Here is an 18,679-nt window from a genome sequence, read left to right as displayed (position 1 = left end):
AAGCGGCACACTCCTCTCCACCTCCCCCCCCTCTTCCCCCAAGAACCAGTCCTAAAGGTGTAAAACTTATTTCTGGGCTAAACAGATGAATGGGGATACAATTCAGTATCATAAAGTCACCCTAGGACACCTCCCCTTATAGTTTTAACCAATCCCTTTCCACCAATAAGGAGAAATGAATACAAGTAGATATAAGTGAAAAAATAGCAGTTTACTAAAAAAAACAAAATAGCTACACGCAAAAAAATAACAGTAGTAGGTACTAGTTACAAAGTTGCAGAAATCTTGCAGATACCTCAGGAACAAAGAGAAACTCAAAATGGCAGAGTAACCCCTTCCCTAAGATGGTGTCCTCCACAAGTAACCATGTGTTGGGAGGCAAAGGGAAAAGATGATGGACAAACCCTGTTTGGCTCAACCTTCCACCTGGAACAAAAAAATGGGAAGGTAGGAGCTTACAAAGCCGCTCTAGTGGCAGATGGGAATAGTTGGCGTGTGTGAGGTCAGTGCTGCTACTTGCTGCCACCTCCTGCTACCCACCAGACTGTGCCGGTGTTGGTGCTGCTGTCTTGGGTCCTGTTCTGATGGGGAGGAGGAGAAGAAAATGGACTCTCAAGCATGGATGAGTGGTGGCCCAACTCCAGCTGAGCTCCAGCTTCGCGCTGCCAATAGGTGTTGCAAATGTCACTCTGAAACAGTTTTTGATTGTGAAATGCAGCTTTTCAGGTTGCTACTGTTGTGAGTAGAGCCAAAAGGCAAGAGGGAGCTCTGCTTGAGCAACTGACTTTTTTAAATGGCCCTGGCAACCCCCTGGCTTCATGATTCTGCTTCTGTCTGTGCTGTCAGGTTTTAAGGAGACAGTAACATTTTTTGGGCACAAATAGATATAGAAAACAATAACATTTTGGGTTACCCAGGACACAAGGCATGTAGGAAAATATGGGCAGGTATCTAGAAAGGCTGTCACCTCCAGTGGTCTAAGACTTCACTCCCAGATCCTGATGAAGTAATAGAATGTTTGAAAAAAGATATTCCAAAGAGGCACAACTTATCACACTCTACTGGGGCCTGGCCTGTACCAACCAACACTGTTTAGAACTGTTCAGCACCCTCAAGGAAAGAGTCTTCTGGATCTGAAAACATACCAAATGACACTGCTATATATGAGCAATAGTTGGCTCTCACAATTAAGGGATGAATATTATGTGTATGTTAAGATATATAGTGTTGTTATTGTAATATATCCTCCCATAGTCCTCTTTCCCCTCCCCCTTGTAATAGCCTCAGTAGTCAAGGCATTTAGAGAGGGCCAGCTTGTTACCAGAAGGTGTGGCGTAACAACACCTGACCTCCAATCAAGATGTAAGAAAGTAATCTCCACCAATGGATGGCAGAAAAAGAGTTGACTGACAAAACTTTAGGAAAAGCTAAGGGTATAAAAAGCAGAACATCCATTTTTTGGATGAGCACATGGCTGATAATCACAGGGGCTCCCAGCGCTGTAATTTTTCCTTATTCCATCCTTTGTTGTATTTTTTGTAAAGGTTTAATAAGCCTTTTAAAATTTTATAAGTGAGGGTCATTTCTCACAACACTGTGACTTAATCAGAGACCCAGCCTTCAACTATATCAGTCACCCCTATAATTAAAAAGAAACAATGAAAGTGGAAGTCAACTCATTTAGAAAGGGATGAAGAAGCTTCTAAGAGGCAGCAGCAGAGCAGTCACAAGAACAGGAGAGGAAAGAATGAAATCATAAGTGAGAGAGAAACCATACAATCCCTATCCCTAAGCAAGTAGTGAGAGATGTGAAGCCATCAATCAGGCGAACAAATTGTCAGCTAGTTATTCTGATGCTGGGATATTGGACCCAAACATCAGGAATTAGAGGGTAAGGAAACCTAGCAGCTGGGATCCTGTTGGAATGTTGGACGACAACACAGATGATGGACTTTGGACCTGGTTAACATAAGAGATTTGATAACAGGATGCCTTGGCAAAAGCAAACGGAACTTTGAAAATTAGACTTAGATTGCAAGAAGATTAAATCAAATGGGTTTACTGGAAAAAGAAAATCCCATTAAACTCTGCAAGCAAGAGATGTTATATGCATAAGTTTGTGTATGTGATTTTAACCTAATCATTGTAGTACACATTACTAGTCTCCTTGAAATAGTATATAAGCATTTGTATCCCACAATAAAATCGGATTCTGATCACCGAGTCAGTCTCCCCGTCTCTCTCCATCACCAACAGGATCCCTTGTTAGGAATAAGGTAACTGACAAAAGGATTGTAAAAGGGGCAGGAATCTTTGGAGGCAGCTTTCATCGAGTGTGAACAGATATTTCATCAAGGAAGGACCTACAAATTCCCAAAGCAAGGTGACTACCACTGGGGGAGGTATCCAGTATCTGAAGGAATTAACTGTGGTGGACGTATATGACAACCAGGTATCCAATGAGCTGTGTAAAATCCCACGCACATGGCCCACGTGGTGAAAGTTTGCATGAAGTGCACCAACACTGTACACCAACAACCTGGCAGCAATGAGCTGGAGAGACACAAAAGCACCAACTGTGGTTGGATTGGCCAGCCAACTTGAGAATTCAAAGAGAATCTCACTTCCTCCCTAGATCTCAGCTGTGGAGAAATTGTTCCAACAATTTTCCCATTAATTAAAGAAGGATAAGTCTTCCTCACCCATAGTGACCAACATCTTGGCTATTAAGAGTCAACCTTTTTGTATTCAGGGAGAGGTTTATCAGTGACACGCACCACATGCCACCTTGTGGTTCTATCTGCCATGACCGGGGGAGGACATAAGGAAGTGGGATGGTGAACCTACATGGAGACTAGAAGCTCAAGTACAAGAAGTGCAAGAAAAAACAGCAGCGAAAAGGCATCCATCCAGGAAAATTATTGCCCTAGTGTCTGTTGGTGCTTATTTGCTGGCCAGGGTTAAACCATAACATCGGGTCATATGAAAACCTTTCACTGGAGCACAGGGGGACTTCTTAATCAAGTCACATGATGTATCAGGGATACAAGCAATAGCTACACAGTACTGAAGTTCATCAACTACCAAAATTAGATAGCAATTTTCTACTGAACGCCTCTTGAGAGGGTGTGATAGATGCACCCACTCTGAGTGAAGTGTTAATTACCATTTAATAATTGTGTAACCATTAATAAAACCCTTTTAGTTAACCCCACAACGGTGACTTCTTTTAATAATTCATCTGTGACAGAGTAACAAAAAGTGTATTACCTTGAACACAAAGTAAAAAGCAAGATTAAAAAAAGCCTAATGAAAATACTTAGAATGACTTCAGCTATTAACAAACCTAAATCTTCACAATGTACAATACACAGCAAAGCCATCCTATATCAGTTGTTACTGTTTGAAATGCTTCAAGCTTTCTAAATATTAATTATTACATTACAATTAAGTCAAGATTCCCTGAAATACATAACATCTTCAAGAGTACATTACAAGAGTATAATATATTAATTTGACCTAAAACAGTGTACTTTGTACCAGTTTGCTATGAACAGACTATTTCACCATGCAGATCTCAGAAACCAAGCCAGACACATCGAACTTCACAATTTGCTGTAATTCCTGTTACCATAGCAGAGTAATGAAATACTTTTTCCTCTTAAGTTGGTGGGTGCAATTAGGCATTTACTGGACTTGATGGACCCTATTATGTATAAGAATAGAAAGAAGTCCTACTTTCAATATACAATTAGGGAGGTCCCTCCTGTCTTACTACCTTATTGTATGCTTAGAAGAAGGTCGTCTCAAAGATGAATATCCTCAAAGTGTTTTTTTTATAGAGATCAGAATGGACTGGATAAATTTTCACCCTGATGAGGATATAAAGCTGTCATATACTTTTTCTCTATAATCTTAGGTTAATAGTCCTATCAAGAACCTTATTCCAAATTACACCAGCATGTTCTATCAACTTGTGAAATCAAGACAGTCTCATCAAAATTACTACAAACATCTTTCAAATCTGGCTTTTTGTTTTTCATCTGGAAGAAAACTGGTATCTCAGGAAAGCAGTATTAATTCCAAGCAACTAGTATATGTTCTTCCATTAGATACAGGACTGTTGGTTTTGCATCTTTTCCACATAATATATGTAGTGGAAGGAAAAAAAAAGGCAAGCATAATACCTTTAACTTCTCAGAGCATTAAGTCTAAGATGCAATTGGAAAGTATTTGCATAGTGAACATATACCGAAATCATTAGGCTTTATAAATACTCCAAGAATTTCACATGTGCTTCTACCTATTATTAAAACATACCTTATTTCATCAGTTTCTGGCACTTTGGTGTAAGGTAGAATTGCTCGAACTCTCCTTCTATCTTCCACAGGCTACAGTTTTAGAGAAGAGTTCAAAGACATTAAGTTTTCCTTTCATTCTAGTGTAGCTTCCTCTCCCCAACATTATGCTATTCTGAGGAAAAAGACTGGTAATAATAATTTGTATCCCTTTGCTAGTTTTAAGTTTTTAAAGGGTCAAATTTGTAAGAGCTGGAAATGCTCAATTCCTAAAGTTATCTACAAAAGCCTTCATTTTGGTTCTAGCCTGTAACATTATCATTCATGTTATCTCCAAAAATCAAATTACCAACAATGTAATTCCCATGAAAGAGCACTTTACAACTTACTTCCTCTTAGTGAAAAGTTGTGAAAATTTAACATTCAGAAACATCTTTATTCGTGGGGGACGGGGGCATTACTCATACTGATAATTACTGATATTGTTTTAAGGATAGTAATTTGAAAGAAACAGCTTTCAGGAGCTTTGATTATTTCAAGGATGTGTACTTTAAAATCTTTGCTATAAAACAGTAATGTTATTTTGATATAATTTATGCAGTCTGTGTAAAACCCTATATTATAATGGTGCTCTTTATTAGCCAAAACCCACACATTTTCTTATTTCAGTTTACATAAAATTTTATTACTACATTTGGAGATAATTGCAATACCAGACATCTAACCTTCTCATTACAGATTTTTATTAAAAAACATTTTTTTATTATTAGTTTCTATCAGTAAAACCTTGTTTATATATTCATTATACTTCACCATATGCTGAGATAGGTCTAGAACTAGGGGAAACCATCTACAAGGCTTTTTTATAGAAAACTATGAATATCAAATGCAAGATTAATTATATTAATATTTAAGTAAATTAAATTTTAAAATTTTACTACTTGCCTCTGGAGGTGCTACTGGAAAGAATAGTTTTTCCCCCTTCAGCAAACAAGACACATGACTGTAATACCCAATAAGGTCTGAGAGTGAAGCAAAGCGACGTCCACCAATGTAATAATCTCCACACATGGCAATAATCCTGTTAATAAAGTAAAGGAAGTTTGACAGAAGAACTTTTGCTACAAACTGTTGGGATGGTTTGGGTTTGGGATTTTTTTAAAAGGAAATGAGGATAACGCAGAGTTGTTAAAGCAGGCTGTCTATGTTCAAAATACAATATTACAAACTCACTCTCTAAAAATGTTAAGAGCTACCTGGAAAAGCAACTTTGAGAAGGGAGAAAATACTGACAGAGGGATTGAATTATTCTTTTAGTTACACAAAAGAAAAAAATGAAAAAGACATTTGATCTACTTAAAAACTATAATTTTTTGGTAAAAAATGTGAAATTATCAGTTTTATGAAGCTTGCAGAATGCTAAAAACAGTTTCCAATAAATTATGTAGTAAATGGGAAAAATGTCATACTTTCCACCAGAACTCTGTGTTGCAGTGTCAAAACAATAATTTTTAGGATCATAGAATCAGGTTGGGAAAAAATCTTTAATACCATGGGGGTTTCTAACATAATGGGACTTAAACATTAACCCAGCACTGCCAAATCCACCACTAAACCATGCCCCTAAAGCACAACATCTACACATCTTTTAAATAACTCCAGGGATGGTGACTCCACCACTTCCTTAGGCAGCCTTTTCCAATGCTTCCCTTTCAGTGAAGAAATATTTCCTTATATCCAATCTAAACCTCCCCTAGTACATTTTGAGGCCTCTTCCCCTCACCCTATTACTTGCTACTTGGGAAAAACAGACCAACACCCACCTGGTTACAACCTCCTTTCAGGTAATTCTAGAGAGCAATTGTCTTCCGGGAGCCTCCTTTGCTCCAGGCTAAACAACCCCAGCTCCCTCAGCTGCTCCCCATAAGACTTGTGTTCCAGACCCTTCACCAGCTTCATTGCCCTTCTTTGGACACACTCCAGCACCTCAATATCTTTCTTGCAGTGAGAGACCCTGAACTGGACACAGTATTCGAGGTGCAACCTCACCAGTTTTTAGTAAAAAGGGACAATCACTTTCCTAGTCCTGCTTGCCACACTATTTCTGATACAGGCCAGGATGTCATTGGCCTTCTTGGCCACCTGAGCACACACTGGCTCACGTTCAGCTGGCTGTTGACCAGCACCTCCAGGTCCTTTTCCACTGGGCAGCTTTCCAGCCCCTCTTCCCCCAGCCTGTAGTGTTGCATGGGATTGTCATAACCCAAGTGCAGGACCCAGCACTTGGCCTTGTTGAACTTCCTACAACTGGCCTCAGCCCATCAATCCGGCCTGTCCAGATCCCTCTGCAGAGCCTTCCAGACCATCAACACTCCCACCCAACTTGGTATCACCTGTGAACTTACTGAGGGTGCACTCGATCTGCTCCTCCAGGTCATCAATAAAGATATTAAACAGGCTTGCTCCAGTACTGAGCCCTGGGGAACACCACTGGTGACTTGCCATCAACTGGATTTAACTTCATTCACCACCCCTCTGCTCCCAGCCATCCAGCCAGTTTTTTACCCAGCAAACAGTGCACCCATCCAAGCCATGAGCAGCCAGTTTCTCCAGGAGAATGCTGTGAAAAACTCTGCCAAAGGCTTTACTGGACTTGAAGCCTAGGTAGACCACATGCACAGCCTTTCCCTCATCCACTAAGTAGGATCACCCCTTGTCATACAAGGAGATCAGTTTGTCCAAGCAGGACCTGCCTTTTATAAACCCATCCTGGCTGGACCTGATCACCTCTTTTTTTCTGCATGTGCCGTGTGATGGCACTCAAGATTATCTGCTCCATATTCTTCCTGGCACCACGGTCAGGCTGACAGGCCTGTAATTGTCCAAATCCTCTTTCTGGCCATTCTTGTAGATAGACATCACATGTGCTAATCTCCATTCAATTACAGAAAATTCTGAAGGGCAAGATGAAAATATAAATATTTTCCTTCCCAATATTTTATATCACTTAGCAACTCACCAAAAAAATATACTACTACTATTACCGCGCCTGAGTGGGTCGCAGCTGGTGAGAGAGAGACGGTGAATCTTGTTTCTTGAATCAGAAGGCTTGATTTATTAAGATATTATATATAATACATTAGGACTATGCTAATAGAATATAGAGAGAGAGTTTGCAGAGCAGCTAGGCTAGGCTAAGAATAGATAGAAAGAATGTATAACAAAGTTGTGGCCAAGGACTCAGTCCCTAGCTTACACTTTGTGATTGGCCCTTAATTATAAACATGGGAACATGAACCAATCACCAATCAAAATAGGTGCCCCTGTTGCATTCCCCAGCAGCTCATAATAATTGTTTATGTTCTCTTCTGAGGCCTTAGCCTTCCAGAAGACACAGAAATCTGAAAGAAAGGATTTCTGTGAAAAAATGTCTGCGACAACTACAGCCAAAAAAGAATGTAGTTTTGATGGACTCATACACTATCTGTCAATCATATGCTTCATGAACATATGCCCATATACAGCTTGGAGGGAGGGGGATTTGGAGAACTTTCAACTACAATATTGGTATTTTAGTCAAACAGAAATATATAAGGAAAGTCTAATCTGAGAAATACCACTTTTAGGAAACAAATAACAGGGAGATTGTCAAGCAATGAAAATTTCACCCATTTTTGGCAGAAACCAAGCTTTGGTGGAAGTGACACTTCCAGTCTATGAGACCCAGGGGGCACATCCCTATATTTGGCTGAATTAACTTCAAGACTGTCAATCTTGAGGCTGGAAAAATGTTTGAGTGTGGCATCTGCCCTTCTAATAACAAAAAACATATAGACTCTGCAGTCAACAAGTGAAATCAAAAGCAGGTCTGCTCTATGAATACCAGTATCAGCAGACAAATTAGTTTCCTTCAGATAGTTCACATATTTAATGGATCCAAGAAGAAAAGATTCTTTAAGATTTGAAAATATTATAAGGAATCCTTTCTTAGAAAGTAGCATTTAATGGTTTCCCATTTTCTGAGATGCCAGAAACAATTTTATGGTGGACAGAAATCAACATTCAACACCTGATATTGGCTACAATAAGCAGAAGTTATTAAAAAGGAGAGTCTTGAAAACCTAAACTTAAAAAACAAGTATTAACATAACTTCATTTTCTACTACTGCTACACAGTAATCAGTTTCCTAACAAGAATCAGTATAGCTGAGAAGCATGAATTGTTAGCACAGACATGATGCAAACAAGTGCATGCTATTTGTTTGCTTTGCAAGAAAACTTGCTTTCTGTTTATTTCTTGTTATCTAGATAGCTGACAAAGGTTTTTTCTAGAGCTGAAGATGCACTTGATATCGTATTTTGTGAATATGAACTTTACACTGTGTGCTGGTTTGGCCAAGAAGAAGTAGGAATTCTGGGATGCTGTGGTCAAACCAATGGGTGCTCAGATTTTGATATTGGCACCTGATGTGGCCAGTGGGGTTTAGACACACCTCCAAGAACACACAGGGGTTAAAAACCAGAGCTTCGGCCCTGGGAGGCCCTCTTGAGACTTTGAGGCGAAGAGGTCGGATCTCCCTCCCCCGTTCAGCTGCTGCTGCTGGCCAGGGGAGGGGCAGCCATGCGGTAGGCCTGGGCCTGGACAGAGATGGGGGGTGAGGAGGCCCTTGAGGATGGAAGGGTAGAAGCACCAAGAGACATTGGGCAGCACCCCCCCCCCCCCCCCCCCCATCCCCAGGAGAGAGAGAGAGAGAGAGCCAGCGACGGAATGTGATAGCAGCTGGCCCAGGAGGAAAAGGGGGGAGAGTGCAGCGAGAAGGTGCCCGTCTGGACCAGCGGCCAGAGCAGCATGGGAGTGCCGGAGCTCTGGGACAGGCAGAGACTGAAATTTTTAACCCTTTTCTTATATGACTGAGACCTTGCAAAAATGCTAATCCTCCTCAGAGCTGAATAAGAAGAGAGATAGGAAATGAGATAACAAGAACTAAGCCCGAGAGAAGCAGAGAAGACTGGCTGAGCGAGGAGAGATGATTAAAGTGGCCTTTTAGCTAGACTTTTCTTGTGTGGCTATAGACTGAACCATTCTTATTCCTGTGACACAGAGACTGCATTTAGGGAGAAGCAGTGCCTCAGAACCGAGAAAGTTCAGTGTGAGTACCCCTCGGCCCCAGGAAGTAGAAAAAATGAAAGAGACAGATGTCCCAAAGCAGAGACTGTGCCGTTTTTAGAGTGAGACAAAACATCCTTAAAAGACAACCCTAAAAGCAGCTCTGGTCCATGCACAGTGGTGAGAGCACTGGGCATGGAAGGAACATGTCACAATAGCAAAAAGACTTTCCGGGCAGTGCTGAGTGACATAGAAGCACACAAAGTTTCAATGTGTTTCCAGGGGAAGCCTATGGTGCAAGAAAGACTCCTCTCCTCTTCATGAACTGAAGTTTTAGTATTCTAAAGAGTAGTGCCAGACTGAGCAGTTAGTAATTTGGAAGAATGTATCAGATTGAGAAATTTTGGTAGTGGAGAAAAGTGCTTTTTGTAAAGTTTTCAATTTTTCCCTTATAGTTTTTTCCTTCTTTTCTTGTAGATTAAGTAATAAAGTTTTCTTTATTTCTAAGCTAGAGCCTGCTTTGCTTATTCCTGGTCACATCTCACAGCAGACACCAGAGAGAGAGTATTCTCATGGGGGCACTGGCTCTGTGCCAGGCCTAAACCATGACACACTGCAGCACACTACATGCTGACTAACATTCAAGCACTTCCCAGAACATCTGATTTACACTAAATGAGACTAAATTAATGTCTATAACTTGCTAATGGTAAAATAACCACAGTTACAATTTCAGATAAATGGATGCTTGTATTTAGAACAACTAATTCTAACAAAGACTGAAAGCTGATTTTAGCAAATCCTCATATTTTTAAACACATTACCTCTTTGTTTCTCGTTATAGCTATCTTATAAACAAATTTGCTATGACTTTGACATTCAAATACATTTTTTAATCTGCAATATCTGAGGAACAGACTTCAAACAATCTGATTACTACTAAGGAGCCTGCATGTTACTGTAAATTTAGTCATAACAGCTTTAGACAAGCTTTTCTATCCTGATAATGCTGGTTTCCTCACATTTTCATTCTTCAGCCTGTAAAGGAATTTTTTGTAGCATGGTTTAAAACAATTAAACCCTAGCAAAGAGCTATACCATACATGGATAAAAAGAAAAGTAAAAAAATATTCAATTTATAATACAATTGTTTTCTATACCGTACTACATTCTCAATCCACAAATAAATGAGTTATAGTGTTTTAAAAGAAAACATTTACTTCTCACCTAAAATGATTGACACTTGTTTTACTAAGGAATGAAAGCACAAATGAACCCGGTCTCCGATCACTCTCTCGAATAAGGTAACTTCCAGGTTTTTCCGCTTGCCAAAGACGTTCTTCTGCAATTGTTCTGTCGAGTTTTCCATGATACCACCTAAAAAAAAACATGTAACAATGGGTGTCCTTTAAAGTTAAGGCCTCTGCTTATTCTCACAGAATAGAGCTATGAAACTAATGAAAGATCTCCGTTGAAACTGATAAAATTCCAAACCTCTATTTCAAAAAAAGTTATCAGATGTTTACATGTGCAACCTCTCTCAAATTACTTATTCCCAACTGTCCTAGATTGCAAGGCAATGTGTATTCTATTTGCCATCTGTTAGAGGTGTGGCAGTTATCTTCTGTTAATTGGGCAGTTTTCTTTATCTCTTCCACAAACCAATCCTCCCTCCAGGGACACATCTGCTGTTAATGGGCCATTGAATGTCACTGCATGACTGATATTACACCATCCCATTGTGAGATGCTCCACCCAGAGGGAGGAGCCAAGCCTTCATAACTGGATATAATCTGAGATTTTTGGGACACTAGCACAGCCTTTCCACTGGATTTCCAGAGGAACAGCTGCCTCTTCCACTGGATCTTCAGAGAAAGACTACACCCTTCTACAGGATCACTGCTCCAACAGAACCACACCTGCCACTCCAGGAGGACTGCAGCCACCATTCCAATTGGACTGCTACCAACACTCTGACCCACAGGGTGTCAGGTTGTATTCTGACTGTCGGTGTTGTTTTGTTTTACTGCATTGTTTATTTCATTTTTTCTTCCCTAATAAAGAACTGTTATTCCTGCTCCCATATCTTTGCCTGAGAGCCCCCCTTAATTTCAAATTTATACCAATTCAGAAGGAGGTGGTTTACATTTTCCATTTCAGGGGAAGCTCCTGCCTTTCTTAGCACACACCTGTTTTTTCAAACCAAGACACCAACACACAGATTTTGGAAAGCTTCACAGGTTCAGATAACCCGTTTCCCCAAATAACTCACACTGGAGAAAATCACTCTGAACCATCCAAAGGAGACAAAGGCTCTCTATAACCATCCTTTTTTATTCCCCAATTTGTTCATTTTCAGCAAATAAGTAGTACCAGAGGTAACTAAACTGCTGTATTTTAATCTTACTCAGGCTTCTATTCAGGCTACAATACAACCTGTTTCTCAAACAACAAACACAGATAATAGTATCAAAATCTGCACCTAAAAAAATTACAGCATTCACACCAGAGTATATTTCAGACAAAATGTCTTCGCCAAGCACAACATGCAGCCTATTAAGAACAAATACAAATGCATGGCAATTCAGAGACTTCTAAATATGACAAAAGAACACTTCAGTTTAAGTCGAAAGCTAAACTCATTAAAACACTCCTTACCCTTTCCTCAATTTGGACCTCTTTCTACCCCAAGCAATCAAATGGGGAGAAGCAGCAGTGGAGGGAGCAATTGAAGCAAAGACAAGTGTTGCACTCAAAACCTTTTAAAAATGAAAACTTTTATACGGGTAATGTTTTATACAATTTAAATTATCAGCTATTTAAGACCATTCACCTAGTGATTCTACCAATTTGCACATCTTGCAGGAGTTGCAAGAAAAGTACTTTAGAAGTGATATGAAAGTAATCTTCCAGCTTAAAATAAACAAGAAGAAAAAAAAAAAAAGAAAAAATGCAGTTTAGAGTAAAAATACCCAACAAAACAGCTTAGCTGGTAATAAAAATCTTGCAAAAAACATTTTTTTCTATAACATAGAAATTCTCAAAGCCACCTTTCACTTCCATCAGAATGAAAGTCAAATAAATAAATTATACAGATTACATATAACAGCAGAAGTAGTACCAGTGCCAACACTGTTTTCATTGGCAAAGCTGCAGTCTTGTCAGTATAGCGCTCTTCTTTGCATCTCCCCATCCTGATTAAAACAAGTTAAACCAGTGAAAGAATTGTTTTGTCTGTACATTGTATTGAACTTGAGGCAAGGTTAGAAAGATCGTGTCTGTGGTGGGTTGACCCCAGCCACCATCTAATCACACATAGAGCTGCTTGCTCACTCTCCCAACAGAACAGGGTAGAGAATAGGAAGAACAAAAGCAAGAAAATGCATGTGTTGAAAAAAGTTTAATAAGTCAAGTAAAAATAAGAAGAGGCTGGTGGAAACAGAAAAAAAAAATCCCCAAAGCAATGCACAGTTAATCACTCACTCACTACCTCCCACAAGCAGACCAACGTCCAGCCAAACTGAGCAACGGCTACTTTGGAAGACACACACATTCTCTTTTTTTTTTTATTGTTGAGATGATACCTGGCATGGTATGTGTCTTGAATTGTCAAGCAAACTGTATTCTATTTGCCATCTATATGGCAGTTATCATCTGTTAAGTGGGCAGTTTTCTTTATCTCTTCCACAACCACTCCTCCTTCCAAAAAAACATCTGCTAATAATAAGCTATTACATGTCACTGCATAACTAATAAGAACTATAGCATTTCGTTGTAAAATGCTCTGCCTAGAGGGGAGAGGCAAGCATTTTTACTGAAAATATAATCTGAAGATTTTAAAACACTAGCACGGCTTCTCTACTGGATTTTCCCAGAAAAACAGCTGCCTCTTCTTCCACTAGATCTTGAAAAAAAGACTACACCCTTTTCTACAAGATTCTTATTCTAACAGAACTACACTTGACACTCCAGGAGGACTGCAGCCACATTTTTAATTAGACTGCTACCAAGACTGACTGACAGGGTGTCAGGTTGTGTTCTAACTCTGTCAATGTTGTTTTAGTTTACTGCATTGTTTATTTTATTTTTTTATTTTCTTCCCTATTAAAAGACTATTATTTCCTGCTCTCATATTTTTTGCCTAAAAGCTCCTTATTTTAAAATTTATAGCAATTCAGAAGAAAGGGGTTTACATTTTTCATTTTAAGAGAGGCTTCCGCTCTCTTTAGGAAGCACTTGTCTTTCCAAACAAAAACAAATTTTGGCGCTCAAGGTGCGGCTCGAGGGCATAAAAACAAAAAGAGAATAACAGTTCTTGAGTAATCTATTTTTTGTGTGCTGCTACAGAAACCTCATTAAGTGACACCATGTAGTCCAGCTTACCCTAGTTTAAGTAACATGTAGTCGTAGCTATATTTCTCCCATTTGTAGGCCCTTATCTAAACATGAGTCCTGTAACCAAAACTACTGTGGCTGTTATCCAGTTTGTTTTATAAGTAAATAAGGTGAAAAATTCATCAATTTATAACTTCCTCTGGAAAGCAAGCACATAAATTCACAGCTATCACACACTAACTGTATGTTTTTGGGGTTACTTTAATAATAGCACCTGCTGTAAAAAAAATGACACTGGGAGAAATTTTCTCCCAACCCTTTAACCATCTCTTTGGGTCTGCCCCAGCAGTTTTTGAAGGGTTCAGATCCACTCTAAATACTAATGATATCATACAGTGGCTGGTGTTGCTGATAGGCCTGTTCTATTTAGCATTTAGAGAGAAGGGAAGATTAACCTGGATTATCACCCTGACACCTACCTCAGAACCTGACACAGCAGCAGAGCCTAGGGATGCTGCTGCCCCAGAGCCTGACCCTACCCCACAGCCCACCTCAGATATGAACTACCCAGATTGGGTAGGGGGTCTGGTGAAAGAGATGCATGAGATGAGCCAAATGCTAAAAAAAATACACTTCCCCAGCTGGTGAGAAGCCCTCCCCCTGCCTCGAAGAGAGAGAGTCTAATAGTGCAGCAGTAGAACCCACAGATGTTACAACTGTCCAAGTTCCAGCTGAACTGCAAAGGCAGTCACAGCCAGCAGCAGTTGCCCCTGTAGAAACAAAGAAATTTAAGATGAAACCAAAGCACCCAGATAGGGGAGGGCCCTCACAACCCACAGGGGAGCCAGAGGTTGCAATCATCACCAAGTCCCTGACGTACAAAAGTCTCCGTAATCTGCACAAAGACATTGTACAACAGGGACATGAGGCTTATACAACTTGGCTACTTCGGGTCTGGGATCGTATGAGTAAAGGCGTCCAGCTGGATAGTAGTGAAGCAAAGAATCTGAAACCCTTAACCCAGGACTCAAGTATCAATCAGATTTTTGTAAGAGAGCCAGGGTCCCTTTCCCTCTGGGAGTGGCTTTTAATAAGTGTCAGAGAGAGGTTTGTCCACAGGGAGAGAATGCAAGAGCACCACCATAGAATGCGCTAGAAGACTCTTGAAGAAGAGATCCAACAGTTGAAAGAAGTGGCAGTATTGGAAGTACTCTATAGGAAAAATAGCATGATAATGACCCTGACAAAGTCAGGTGCACAAGGCAAATGTTGTAAAGTCTATGAAATCTAAAGCCATCTCAATACACCACCTTCATTGCAACAATTAATGCCGATACCAACCGAAAGACAGTGAGTTCTGTTACCGATAAGCTTAGAAATTATGAGAGTATGATCAATGGCCCAATGCAGGCTCATGTCTCTGCCGTGGTCCAAGAACTCCAAGAAGAGATGAGAGAGATGAGAGAAGTGAAAAAGAACAATTCCCACATCGCACCAGTGCAAGTCACAGGCCCCAAAGTAAGAGCCCAACATCCTCCAGCTAAAGAGAGAAAGTACAACCCACGGGCTGACCTATGGTTCTTTCTATGTAACCATAGAAAAAACATAGGAAGGTGGGATGAGAAACCCACTTCTGTCCTGGCAGTGTGAGTGCACCAACTTAAAAAAAGAAACACTAACCGAGAAAACTCCAATAAAGTGAAAGTGGCCTCAAACTCCCATAACCGAGCTGCTGAATATAATCTGTCAGATCCCCTTGAAAGTACCTCTACCATGTATGCCCAAGAAAGAAATAATAACCAAGGTTAGAGAAGCTCTGCCTCTAGCCAGGGAGAGGCATGGGAAAACCGGATCTTCTGGACGGTGTGGATCTGATGGCCTGGCACATCAGAACCACAAAAATACGATGTCTTAGTTGATAGTGGTGCACAGTGTACCCAGATACCATCAGGACATGTGGGGGTGGAACCTGTTTCCATTGCCAGAGTAACGGGGGGATCACAGCAATTGACCCTGTTAGAAGCTGAAGTAAGCCTGACTGGGAAAGAGTAGAAAAAACATCCTATTGTGAACGGGCCAGAGGCCCCGTGCATTCTAGGCATAGACTTCCTCTGGAATTGCTATTACAAAGATCTGCAAATACTCAGATGGGCTTTTAACATAGCTGCTGTAGAAGCAAAAGGAATTAAGCAGTTAAACACTTTGCCTGGACTTTTAGAAAACCCATCTGCAGTAGAACTTCTGAAGGTAGCAGAGCAACGAGTGCCAATTGCCACCTCGACAGTGCACCATCGACAGTACCGAATGAATCAAGATGCTGTGATCCCCATCCACAAAATTATTTGTGAGCTGGAAAGCCACCAAGGGGTGGTCAGCAAAACCCCCTCAGCCTTCAACAGTCCCATGTGGCCTGTGCGCAAATCTGACAGAGAATAGAGATTAACTGTAAACTATGATGCCTTAAATAAAGTGACTCCACCACTAAGCGCTCCTGTGCCGGACATGCTGGAACTCCAGTATGAGCTGGAGTCCAAGGCAGCAAAGTGGTATGCTACTGTTGACATTGCTAATGCATTTTTCTCCATTCCTCTGGCAGCAGAATACAAGCCTCAGTTTGCTTTCACCTGGAGGGGCGTGCAGTACACCTGGAACTGACTGCCCCAGGGGTGAAGCACAGCCCTACCATCTGCCATGAACTGATCCAAGCTGCACTAAAAAAGAGTAAAACTCCAGAACACCTGCAGTACATCGATAACATCATTGTGTAAGAAAACACAGCAATAAAAGTATTTAAAAAAAAAAAAAAGATCATCCAGATTCTGCTGGAAGCTGGCTTCACCATCAAGAAGAGCAAAGTCAGGAGACCTACCCGAAAAATCCAGTTCCTGATAGTAATGTAGCAAGACAGACAGTGTCAAATTCCTACTAAAATCATCAACAAGATCACCACGATGTCTCCACCAACTAGCAAAAAAGAAACACAAGCTTTCCTAAGCACCATACGATTTCAGAGAATGCACATTCCCAAGTACAGTCAAATCGTAAGCCCTCTTTACCTAGTCACTCGCAAGAAGAACGAGTTCCACTAGATCCCTGAGCAGCAACAAGCTTTTGCCCAAATTAAGCAAAAAAATCACTCATACAGTAGCCTTTAGCCCAGTCAGGATGGGACCAGAAATGAAAATGTGCTCTACTCTGCAGCCAGGAACAATGGCTTGTCCTGGAGCCGTTGGCAGAGGGTGCCTAAGGAGACTCAAAGACGACCACTAGAATTTTAGAGTCAAAGCTACAGAGTCTGAAGCCAACTACACTCCCACCAAAAAAAAAAAAAATCTTGGCCGCCTATGAAAGAGTTCAAGCCACCTCAGAAGTAATTAGCACAGAAGCACAACTCCTCCTGGTACCCCGATTACCAGTGCTAGAGTAGATGTTTAAAGCAAAGGTTCCCTCTACCCACCACGCCACTAACGCTACATAGAGCAAGTAGATTGCTCTCATCATGCAGTGCACCCATATTAGAAACCTAAATCGCCCTGAAATTTTAGAGAAAATTACAAACTAACCAAAAAGTAAAATCTTTAGTCGCACTGATAGAAAAACAAGAGCAAGTAACACGTGTCGAAGAAGCTCCACCATACAATCAACTGCCAGCAAAAGAAACACACTACACTCTTTTCACTGACAGTTCCTGTCACATTGTAGGTGTTATGAACAAAAACTCGGTTAATATTTTTTTTATGAGAAAAAGTTTCAAAAAGGCAGCCAGACCACTGGCCCTGCCCAAGTTCTGTGTGTTTTGTTATTGTAATCACGGGTCGTTGTCGTTAATGGTTGTTTTTGTATTAGTAAAAGCCCTGGCTGGGGCGAGGTAATGGCCCTTCTCCTGGGTGGGGACCTTGCCCGAAGCTAAGTTTTACCTTTCTCAGAATAGGGAAGACACCTTAGAAGGTGGGGGGGGTTATGCAAAGTGACTCGCAAGACCAGAATGCTTTGTGGGACCCCCATCTCCAAACTCATGGAGAAACCCCAAAAACAACGAGCCACCTAAGAGTTGAGAGACTGGAGTGATGTCTGGACGTGAGGAGCCGAGTGCTGAGCCTGCAGAGACGCGGAACACCTTCGGACCCTCTCGCCCTGACCATGGGAGTTGACCCCGGAGCTGAGACCAGGCCGACTGAGTGGGAGGGGCAACATCTGACGGGGACATCACGCCGTAAAGGCTCCCACGAGGACTGGATTTCCCCCAGCTCTGCCCCTAGTGGACAGAGCTGCGCATATCCTCCTCCTCGAGTCGCCTTGGGAGAGACGACGGACGCTGCAGACCCGTCGAGCCGCCCAATCCTGAGCTGATCACTTTTTAATAAAGGCATTACACAGGAGAAGAAGTCTCCTGGCCCTGTTTATTTCAGTAGGGATGAAGCAAAAGTAGAAAGCAGCCATATAGAGCCCCACACGACAAGTTGCACAAGCTACCGAAAGAGAAAGTAGATCAAGTCAACTTGCTGAACTCAAAACTGTTCAGTTAGCCCTAGATATTGCTGAGAGAGAGAAGTAGCCAAAGCTCTATCTTTATGTAATGGGTTAAAACTTTAAGTTTGTTCATCAAAGCTGACAAAGTAATTCCAGTAAGACTGTTGCACCACCTCCATTTGTTTGCTTAAGTAAATTTCCAGACTTAAAAGGATAAGGAAGGTGAAACCAAAGACAATGGGTTTCACAAACATTTGTTTATCTGTTTAGTAAACTGTTAATATGGGTGGTGGGCTTGCTATGATTGATAGCACAGTATCAGCTTATCTGCTCAGTAAACCTAAGATTCCAGGAACTCAGCAGATTGAGCCTAAAATTCCAGGAATCAGATAAACCTAGCAAATAAGGAAAATACCAGCCTTCATCTTCAGACCTCCGGGAGGTGGACTATGACCACCTAGAAACAAGA

General features: G+C 41.0%; 1 protein-coding gene across 1 annotated transcript in view; it reads right to left on the bottom strand.

The window, feature by feature from the left end:
- The window catches only part of LOC134431479 (ras GTPase-activating protein 1-like), a 126,227-nt gene that overhangs the window by 83,263 nt on the left and 24,285 nt on the right, over positions 1 to 18,679 (bottom strand). Inside the window, exons 2-4 of the mRNA XM_063179491.1 lie at positions 10,633 to 10,782; positions 5,244 to 5,379; positions 4,321 to 4,391 (exon numbers count right to left, since the gene is read on the bottom strand). Of these exons, the coding sequence (XP_063035561.1) occupies positions 4,321 to 4,391; positions 5,244 to 5,379; positions 10,633 to 10,782 (357 nt within the window). The remainder of the gene's footprint in view (positions 1 to 4,320; positions 4,392 to 5,243; positions 5,380 to 10,632; positions 10,783 to 18,679) is intronic.

The sequence above is a fragment of the Melospiza melodia genome, chromosome W (assembly GCF_035770615.1).
Source record: "Melospiza melodia melodia isolate bMelMel2 chromosome W, bMelMel2.pri, whole genome shotgun sequence".
Lineage (NCBI taxonomy): Eukaryota > Metazoa > Chordata > Aves > Passeriformes > Passerellidae > Melospiza > Melospiza melodia.
The sequence above is the reverse complement of the archived record's forward strand: the minus strand, read 5'-3'. Positions and strand labels throughout refer to the sequence as shown.